At 48.5% G+C, this 10,588-nt stretch overlaps 1 protein-coding gene across 1 annotated transcript; it reads left to right on the top strand.

Annotated features, from left to right (window-relative positions):
- Positions 1-37: 37 nt before the first annotated feature.
- Positions 38-9,881, top strand: FUZ (fuzzy planar cell polarity protein). Its single transcript, XM_082194467.1, has 11 exons — positions 38-284; positions 1,750-1,871; positions 2,975-3,059; positions 4,062-4,130; positions 5,378-5,482; positions 5,892-6,089; positions 6,169-6,264; positions 7,505-7,611; positions 7,780-7,850; positions 7,951-8,052; positions 9,141-9,881. The coding sequence occupies exons 1-11, from the start codon at positions 183-185 to the stop codon at positions 9,344-9,346; spliced, it is 1,263 nt and encodes a 420-aa protein (XP_082050593.1). The 5' UTR covers positions 38-182; the 3' UTR covers positions 9,347-9,881.
- Positions 9,882-10,588: the final 707 nt, after the last annotated feature.

Genomic DNA, 10,588 nt, shown 5'->3' with positions numbered 1-10,588 from the left:
GCGTCGCTCGCGCCCCAGCGTGCCTCGGGCTCCCCAAGATGGCGGCTGATGTGGTCGTGCTGGAGGAGCGGAAAGAGCGGCGGGGAGACCTGACGGGGCGTCGGCGGTGATCGGGGACGGGGGGTGTTTCTTCCTTTGCGCAGAGCCGCTGACGGAGAAGAGCGAGCGGAGGAGCCCCCAAGATGTGGGACGAAGCAGGAGGTTCCGTGACTTTGCTGTGCCTCACGGCCAGCAGCGGAGTGCCTTTGTATTGCAGGAGCCGAGGTGGCTCTTCCAAGCAGCAGGTGGGGGGTTGCGGCCTCTGCTCCCACCCCGCTGCGCCCTTGTTTTTATTTACAGTGGTACCTCGGGTTACAGACGCTTCAGGTTACAGACTCCGCTAACCCAGAAATAGTGCTTCAGGTTAAGAACTTTGCTTCAGGATGAGAACAGAAATCGTGCTCTGGCGGCACGGCAGCAGCAGGAGGCCCCATTAGCTAAAGTGGTGCTTCAGGTTAAGAACAGTTTCAGGTTAAGAACGGACTCCAGAACGAATTAAGTACTTAACCGGAGGTACCACTGCATACAAATGTAATAATGAATGAATGATCTGGAGAAATGAGGAGTCTCGTTTCAACCAAGCTTCTTCTACTCCCCCCCCCCTCTTTTTGACCTTGTTTTTTTTATTGATTCGTATTGTTTAAATGTTACTTGTTTTTTCCTTCTTTTCTTTTTTCTTTGTTTCTTTGTAATCTTAAAATTTTCAATAAATATTATTTTTTATAAAAAAACAGTTTCAGGTTAAGAACGGACCTCCGGAACGAATTAAGTACTTAACCCGAGGTACCACTGTATTAGATTTATATACCACCCTTCATTGCAAGATCTCAGGGCAGTTCATCAAAGAGAGCTCAGTCAGTAGTGCAGGAAACTCTTAATTTCAAAGTCATGGGTTCAAGACCCCTTTGGGGTGAAAGATTCCTGCATTGCAAGGTGTTGAACCACCTGACCCTCATGGTCCCTTCCCACTCTACAGTTCTACAATTCTTTGTGGGTACAGAATCTACTTTGTTTATGGAATTACCTTTGGGGGAGAGCAATGCCTGCAAAGATGCTGTCAGTCAAAGTAGAGAGCCTTGGGGTATGTGGCCCAGTGGTATGACATAGCGACTTCATAGGTTTGTACGGAAGATCCATTTTTCAGCAGTATAGCAACATGCTTTGAAGGTGGTTCCTGCCACAACCCTTGACAATCTGCAGCTAATTTCAGTTGGCTGGCCTGGGAAAGACCTCTCTGTCTCTCTCTCTGCCTGATATCTTGCAGGGGTCATTATCAGTCAGTCAATACTGAATGATCTGATATGGGATTTTTTCTCATTGCCTTCTACAAAAAAAGTATCAAAGCAACTTAAAATCAGAGAGGAGCAATTCAAATACAAAGATTACATAACAGATTAAAAACACGATAAAGTTAAAGCAGCTTTCACCAAACTACAGCCCTGCAGCTGCCTTGGACTACAATTCCCATCAGCCCTGGCTACCACTGGCTGGTGGGGGTAACAGAAGTTGGAGTCCAAAACAGCTGCAGGGCACCAGGTTAGCAAAAGCTGATTTAAAATCCCTTCCATTAGCAGCGCAAAAAAATAAGCCTCCACACTGACTTTGAATTGCTACTGTCAGTCTGAATGGGGAAAATTAGGAGTCTGACTAAGTATATAACAGCTTTGTGTATTCATATATAGAATACTAAAGCTTACCTTTATCCCACAGCTGCCATTCTCTGTGATTGGCTCCCTGAATGGGGTTCATATGTTTGGCTCCAACCTGGATGTCCTACTGACAGCTGCCTGTACAGAGAATACTCGAGTGGTGTGGAAAGTGTTTCATAACAGGTGAGGTTCCATACCTTCGTCAGGGTTCGTTGCGGTAAGAGGGGTGCATTTTGCTTCAGCAGAGGGCACGAATTTCAATCTAGCAGGAGCAGCGGGGGCAGAGGGACAAATCCCTCTCATTTGTAATATCTCATAAGACCTGTGCAGCCTTCTTATATATTTTATTTAATCCAAGGGGGGCTTCTTCAAGCCCTAATAACTGTATTTCATTCTTGCATTCATGGTTGCAAAACTCTGCTCTAAAATGTAACACAAAAATAAAGGTAAAGGTACCACTGCCCGTACGGGCCAGTCGTGTCCGACTCTAGGGTTGTGCACCCATCTCACTTAAGAGGCCGGGGGCCAGCGCTGTCCGGAGACACTTCCGGGTCACGTGGCCAGTGTGACGAAGCTGCTCTGGCGAGCCAGCACCAGCGCAGCACACGGAAACGCCGTTTAGCTTCCCGCCAGAGCTGTACCTATTTATCTACTTGCACTTAGGGGTGCTTTCGAACTGCTAGGTGGGCAGGAGCTGGGACCGAAAGATGGGAGCTCACCCCGCCGCGGGGATTCGAACCGCCGACCATACAATTGGCAAGTCCTAGGCACTGAGGTTTTACCCACAGCGCCACCCGCGTCCCTTTAACACAAAAACACTAAAGAGTTGAGCAGAAACACACACAAGCTTCTTTTCATTAGACTTTTCAGCCCTAATGATCTTTTTTTTTTTTAATGTAGCAGCAGATACCTAGTAAATTAGGGGCAGCAGTTGCTAACTTACATAATTTTTTCCTAGCCAGTTGCGGCTGTCAAGAGGAAGGAAAGTGGGCTGTGTTACTATGCTTGTCCTCCTTCCTCTATCAGCCTTTTCACTTTCCTGCACACAGTGCCTTGCCATCCATGGCTAGCAGGCTACCACATAAATACAATATTGCTTTATAGGGTTCACTCAAGTTTTTCACATCTTCTTTTGTGATGGCAAACCAAATCAAGTTGCTAGCCATCATGGTTGTAGACAGCTGTTTGTAGGCTGCATCTCTGTTGAACATGGTGGCATTTAAGGTGAAGAGTTCCTGTAGATTTCCTGTCTATATCCTTAATAGTTTTGTGTTTGGTGTTCCCAGCATCACCCTCATTGTCCTGTCCTCAGATGAAGGTGCCAGTGACTTCAGCCTTGGAAGACTCCTTGAAAATGTCTTCAGTGCCATGGTGAGCAGTCAAAGGTGGTGGAATGTCATTTCAGCCTTAGTCTGTAACAGGAAAGTGGGAGGCAAGCCAGTGCATTGGAATGGTACATAATTCCAAAGGGAGCAGCTGTCTCAGTTGAGTGGCATTCACTTTTAAGCAACTGTGCTTTCTAGTGTTTGTGTGTGTTTGTTAAATAGTTATATTAACTTCATAGCGTACTGATCCTCTTCAGCCAAGATATCTTAGTTGTGATGTGTGCCTAGAGCTACTGTTGCTGATTTAGAGAAAACTTCTGCAAACTGCCTTCCTCCAGATATTTTAGACTACAGCTCCTTGTGGTGGCTGGGGCTGATTGTAGTACAAAACATCTGAAGGCCACCAGGTTGATGAAGGCTGATGCGGAATAGCAAAAAAAAACCACAAGCCCAGTCTGGTGTCTTATAGGAAATGGTCTATTTCAGTAAGATATGGAAAAGGAAAGTTTGTCTCCCCTAAAATCTTCCCAAGAACTCTCATTTCCCAGCTGCTTACCTGCCCTACCTGCTAAGCCTTTTGTGCAGTTTGATTGCTAATTGTGCATTAGTTAACCATAGCACACCTTAACCACCCTTTCACATTTGTAGAATGAATGGCAGAGAATGCAAATTTGGAAGCTGGAGAGTGGGCACCACTTCCAGGGCACCCTTAGGTGTGGAGAGGAGACTTGCAGGGGGTTTATTTCTAGATAAGCTAATCTGAAGGTGTAATATATATATTTGAGGCCAGAGAAGTCAAGGGTTTTGGCTCCTAAAATACACGGGTGTTCTGTTGCCACATCTTGTGATCCACTTGAGCACATGCATATCAAGCTGTGTCTAGAAACCTGCTTGGCTTATGCAGGAACTGGGTGCTGTGCTTCTCTGTGGCAAGGTGGTACATACCCTCTTTGGCAGAAGGGATAACCAGAGGATCTTTTTCTAAGAATCTTTAAGCAGGAGGAATGACCAGAGGATCTTTAGGAGGCAATTGTGTGTTTTACTACAGGTGCTGGTGTTGGGCTTGGAGGAGCTGGTGAATGCACGCAACATTGAACGTCTCAAAAAAGACCTGAAGGTAATGCCTGACCTGAGGACGGCTAGCGACTTGGAGGTTGCTGTATCAATTGTAACAACTAAAAAGCTCTTCCCTCCGAATGATGTTGATGAAAAATACTTCAGAATGGGTGGAACCAGTAGTGGATTTTTTCATGGAACAACTTGGTTCTTGTTCTGGTTGCAGATTCCTGGGTTTAGCATATGCTCAAAGGCACCCTGCTTCTTATACCTACCGTATTTTTCGCCCTATGTTGTTGTTGTTTAGTTGTTTAGTCATGTCCGACTCTTCGTGACCCCATGGACCAGAGCACGCCAGGCGCTCCTGTCTTCCACTGCCTCCCGCAGTTTGGTCAGACTCATGTTTGTAGCTTCGAGAACACCGTCCAACCATCTCATCCTCTGTCGTCCCCTTCTCCTTGTGCCCTCAATCTTTCCCAACATCAGGGTCTTTTCCAGGGAGTCTTCTCTTCTCATGAGGTGGCCAAAGTATTGGAGCCTCAGCTTCACGATCTGTCCTTCCAGTGAGCATTCAGGGCTGATTTCCATCAGAATGGATGCGTTTGATCTTCTTGCGGTCCAAGAGTCTCCTCCAGCACCATAATTCAAAAGCATCAATTCTTCGGCGATCAGCCTTCTTTATGGTCCAGCTCTCACTTCCATACATCACTATTTCGCCCTATAGGACGCACTTTTCCCCCTCCAAAAGTGAAGGGAAAATGTGTGTGCATCCTATGGGGCGAATGCAGGCTTTCGCTGAAGCCTGGAGAGCGAGAGGCGTTGGTGCGCACCGACCCCTCTCGCTCTCCAGGCTTCAGGAAGCTATCCGCGAGCCTCGGGAGCCCGGCGGGAGTTCCCACTGGGTTCCCCAGGCTTGCGGATAGCAGCCTCTTCTGGGGGCTGGGGTCAGGGGAAGCTCGGGCTTCCCCCGCCCCAGCTCAGCGCTTGGGGGGGAAATAATTTTTTTTCCTTTATTTCCCCTCCAAAAAACTAGGTGCGCCCTATGGGCCGGTGTGCCCTATAGGGCGAAAAATACGGTAATCTGTCTTGCCCTGCCTCTAATAGGTGGACCTAGTGAAAAACTAGGCAAAGCCTGAATTCTTACCTGCAGATTTCTTTTTCTTTCACACATTACACATTTTATCACTCAAATACATTTTATCACTCAAAAATGGATTTCATTACCTATTCCATGTGTTTGGAAGTCAGTTTTTATCCCTGGTAGCTTAAATATTTAATCTCCTTCCTCCCCCCCTCCCCCCAATTTAGGCATGTTACAAATTGATTGACAGTTTCCTGGAGCCTGGCAAATGCAGTGCTGACCTGACCCAGTGCGTGGAATGCACAGTGGTGCCGTCCAGGGCAATACTGCAGGTGAGACTGGCTTGTTCTTGGGCTGAACGTTGGGGGTGGAGCTGCTTCCTTCAGCTATACTGGGCTGAGGCCGTTTAGGGCTTTAAAGGTCAGCACCAGCACTTTGAATTGTGCTTGGAAGTGTACTGGGAGCCAATGTAGGTCTTTCAGGACTGGTGTTAGATGGTCTTGGAAGGCACTCCCAGTCACCAGTCTAGCTGCCGCATTCTGGATTAGTTGTAGATATCAGAGGCTGTATGTCTCTCAATAACATTTACTGGGAATCGCTCATGGGACGTGTGCTGTTGTGCACTTAATGGGTTTCCCCTAGATGAGAACAGGATGCTGAATCGGATCAGATGGAACTTTGGTCTAATCCGTTGTGGCTGTTCTTTCATTCTCTGTCTTGCCTTGCTCCTTCCCCATTCAGGAGTGCCTGGAAGTCTTTGCCTCTGCAGCAGAGTCGCGGTTTGGCAGCCTGCTTGTGGGCGGTCAGGTGCTGTGTGCAACAGAGCAGTGGTGGCAGCTGGCAGCCTCGGAAGCCATGCTGCTGGTGTGGCTGGTGCGCTCGCTGCCCCCTCACACCTCCCGCGATCTGCCCGTTTACCTTCCTCATGGCAGCCCCACGGTGAGCTGGCTGGCGATTCAGGGAGGGGCCATTAGAGGAGTGTAGCTTTCTGATTCTCCGTGTCCCTCACTCCCAACAGGTCCCCCACCGCTTCTTGACGCTCCAGCTCGTGCCTGGTTTGGAGGTGCTGCTGCTGTGTGGGCCTAAGCCCTCCTTGCAGTTCTTGGCTGATGAGGTGAGAGAGAGAGACCTTGGAAGTGAAGCAACTTGGACTCATAGGATCATAGAATGGTAGAGTTGGGCGGGTCCACGAGGGTCATCTAGTCCAACCCCCTGCAATGCAGGGATCTTTTGCCCAACATGAGGCTCGAACCCACAGCCCTGAGATTAAGAGTGCCATTATAGCTCTACGGACTGTGCTATCCGTTTCCTGGCCATTCCCTTTAGGCAAGAATGAGGAATTCAGTTTTTTGCCCCTCCCCTTGCAAAGGGCATTGGTTGCCATCCTCATCCTTTCACTTTTGCTGGTCTGCATGGGGCAGCATCTCCTGGTATGCCCCACGGAGGACCTGACGGTCTGCAAATAATAACATCTTGGAGGTCCCGGGCCTCAAGGAAATTAGACTGGCCTTGTCAGCTAGCCAGCTGCACGCGTTGCTGCACTTAGCAGAGAAAACACTCCCGGCAGCCAGCCATAAATTCCTTTCTTTATTTCCTTCTGACAAGATTACATGCAGAATAAACAAAGCGATCCATCTCTCATGACGCGTTGCTCTGACTAGTTTCTCTTTTCCTTCTCCCTCGAGCACAGCCAATGGCTCAGCCCCTTCCGTTTTCCCCTGTGACGTGGATCCCCCTCTCTCTGAAGCACCCCTTCCGTCCCAGACTCACTATCCTCTTCTCTGTCTTCTGAGGAGGACTCAGTACTGAGCAGTGGAGATCGTTCCCTGTATCCTCTAATTCTTTCCTCCCTCGCTGCCTGCAGTTCCCTGACAGGCCTCAACCAGGGTCAAGGCCTTTTCGGCTGTGGCCCCGGCCTGGTGGAATGCTCTGTCACACGACACCAGGACCCTGCGGGATTTAACATCTTTCTGCAGGGTCTGCAAGATGGAGCTATTCTGCCAGGCCTTTGGCCGGGGGCCAGTCTGACTCCCCCTCTCTCCTTATAAGAATTTGCATGAAAGTGGCCCCCCAACCTTTCTCACAGGCTCATATAAGATCAGTATAAACGGTTAGGCCTGGTGAGCATTTAAGGCCCCCATCCCTATTTTGCAGGCTGCCATCTGATTGGATTTCACTTTGATTCCAAGTTGATTTTAGGATGTATTTTAATTGATTGCTTGATTTTATGGTAATGTGTCATATATTTGATGAAGAGAGCCTTTGGGGTTTTCCTTGTTTAGGGCATTCTCTCTATCCCTCCAGAGAACTGGAACCGAGTGGCGCTACCAAGCCCTTTCTCTTTCTTCCTATAGTTAGTGAAGCGATTTTGGCAGCCGCTGCTCGATCTTCTGAAGGCAAGTGCCAGAGCCCCTCCTCGGTGCCTGCCTCCTGGCATCGCTCTTGCCCCTGGGATCCTGGGGTGAGTCTTCTGGGAGAAGAGAGCGCTTTGAGGATCTGAACCCCTGTAGGGGCTGGCTTCATGTTTGTTCCACCCTTTTGAAAATTATACTGCCAGTCTTGCCAGCATTCCCCCCCCCCCCCGTCCTCCAGGATAGCCAGCTGCTGTTCACAATCTCATCTCCTACAGGCTGTTGCTGATCAACCAAGATCAGAGGAAAAGTCTCTTCACCGTGCAGCCTCAGGGCACTTCAGCTGAAGGTATGGCGCAAGCTGCGTTGTGCTGGAGAAGGCCAGAGAGAGCCCAGCCCTTTCTCTCTCAACAGAGCGTTTAAATATGTATCTTTCCGCACTTTTACAGGATCTGACATGCCCCTGAAAAATCGCCTCTCTGCCCTCCGCTCCTTCTATTCCCTCACTGTCTCCTTGTACTTCCCCTGTGAGAAGTTCGAAGAGAGTGCAGGTGAGTTCTTGATTCTTTATCCCTTTCGTCCTGTGAATCAGAAAGTTCTTCTGTGGCATCTCAAGTTGTGGCAAGTATTTGCATGTTGGAACATTTTATTATTATGCAAAATTCAGGTTCTTGTGACAGGTGGAACTTCCTGGTGACTCAGCGAGGCAGTGGCCATAGGGACCTTTTCTAAGTAATTTTTTTTTACTGTAACTTCAAAGGCTTAAAGATAGTTCCCCTCCTTTTTTCCCATAACCAAAGCCAACATTCCCTGGTGGCAGATTGCATATGCACAGCCTGGGAGTCATTTTGGACTCACAGCTGTCCATGAAGGTGCAGGTCAGTTCTGTGTCCAGGGCAGCTGTCTACCAGCTCAATCTGGTACGCAGGCTGAGACCCTATCTGCCCGCAGACTGTCTCGCCAGAGTGGTGCATGCTCTAGTTATCTCCCGCTTGGACTACTGCAATGTGCTCTATGTGGGGCTAACTTTGAAGGTGACCAGGAAGCTACAACTAATCCAGAATGCAGCAGCTAGACTGGTGACTGGGAGTGGTCGCCTAGACCACAGAACACCAGTCTTGAAAGACCAACATTGGCTCCCAGTATGTTTCCAGGCACAATCCAGTGTGTTGTTGCTGACCTTTAAAGCCTTAAACAGCCTTGGCCCAGTATACCTGAAGGAGCGTCTCCACCCCCATCATTCAGCCCGGACACTGAGGTCCAGCGCCGAGGGCCTTCTGGTGGTTCCCTCATTGCAAGAAGTGAAGTTTACAGGGAACCAGGCAGAGGGCCTTCTTGGTAGTGGTGCCCACCCTGTGGAACGCCCTCCTGTCAGATGTCAAGGAAATAAACAACTATCTTATTTTCAGAAGACATCTGAAGGCAGCCCTGTTTAGGGAAGTTTTTAATGTTTGGTGTTTTGTCGTGTTTTTAATATTCTGTTGGGAACCGCCCAGAGTGGCTGGGGAAACCCAGCCAGATGGGCGGGGTATAAATAATAAATTATTATTTAAAATTGCTATTCTGCATGTGGGCCCAAACTTGCCCTCCAGCCTCTGTTATATCCTGTGGAGCTTGATATTTGTTGTCCTTTCCTCAGTCCCTCTGCAGGAGGAGTTCCAGGCTGGCTTCTCCCACTGTCCTCAGCACTGTTACTTGGTCTACTCTACGTACAAGGCCTATGCCATCCATGGGAAGCGGCACCAGCTGTTCCTGATTGTGAAGCCAGATGTGCCTACCTTTGCTCTGCGGTCTCTGGCAACCAGCACCCTCCAGACCCTCACAGCTGAGGACTCTGCCTTCTGAGGGGATGTTCCCTACCGGACTCCCAAGATGAGATGTGGCCACTGAGACAGAGCCCTTAGACCTCCCATGCAAGTTCTGATTACCCTGCATTGGACCAGCCTGGATTTGTGGGGGGGGGGGGAGCAGGAGAGATTCTACAGACTAGAGTTAATCCACTCACTCCCTGCTCTTTATGGAAGTGAGAGGTCGCTGGGCTAGCAATGGCGATGAGTACCAGTTTAGGTCTTGCATATCTGTTCCTTACTCTTGTGAGGAAAAAATGGAAAGCCACCATTGTCTAGACATGTTTGTATTAAGGCATCAGTGTAGCTGGCGGGGCTGGCAGGAAGAGCGATATTAGGGGCAGCCAAGTAAATTCTAGTTGTGTCTCCCATTCTCAAGGGCAACAGTGAAACTGAGGAGGAAGCTGATAGCAAATACTTCGCCCTGGAATGGTTGGCGGAAGAAGGCAGACAGGTGGGGCAGTGCCCTAATAAACCAGTCTCTGCTGGAAGGCATATCAAATGCTGCATCCATAAAATTTGTTTGTACCTGATTCTGGGGAGAGTTGAGATTGATTTTTTTGAACTTAACCTGTGGCAGAGGTAGGGTGCTGAAATGGTGCTTTCTATCCAATTAAGTACACCTCTGGACAGCCATTATGTCTGGTCTGTCGCATGCTGAGTATTACAGCACCATGGGATATTCGATAATGACTGAAATTGGTGTTGCCAGCTTTCAGTGTGGTATTTATAGCACTGTGCTTTTGCTGCCGCTGTAATTTCTTTGCTTCTATTTATTTCCCATACTTTTCCTTCCTGATTTCACCCTTTCCGGTAGGAATAGCTCTTTCCTTCTGCAGCAGTGCAGCATCTTCGATACTCTCTCTCTCTGAGTTGATGTGCTACAGTGGCCATGGCTGAACTGGAAATCCCCAAATCTTGCCTGTCATTAAGCAAGTACTGATTCCTTGGCCTCAATCACCATAACTGCTTGACCTCTATTACAAGTCTACTGTGTGTATTAGTGAAATGATTGCTATGAGGCACTTTGAACACTGTAAAAGCAGAGCAGGCTAATTTGTGCTTCTCCAAATCTTGGACATCAGCTCCAGGCAAATAATCAGGGATGGTGGGAATTGGAGTCAAACAACATTTGCCTCTAAAGTAATACATAAATATTAAATTCCAGGCAGGGCTTCATTGATCAGGCTGTTAATGAGCCACCTTGCAATATAATTTGGGTTTGTAAGAAGACTAGGCT

Source organism: Podarcis vaucheri (assembly GCF_965113315.1).
Source record: "Podarcis vaucheri genome assembly, chromosome: 13".
Classification (NCBI taxonomy): Eukaryota; Metazoa; Chordata; class Lepidosauria; order Squamata; family Lacertidae; genus Podarcis; species Podarcis vaucheri.
The sequence above is the reverse complement of the archived record's forward strand: the minus strand, read 5'-3'. Positions and strand labels throughout refer to the sequence as shown.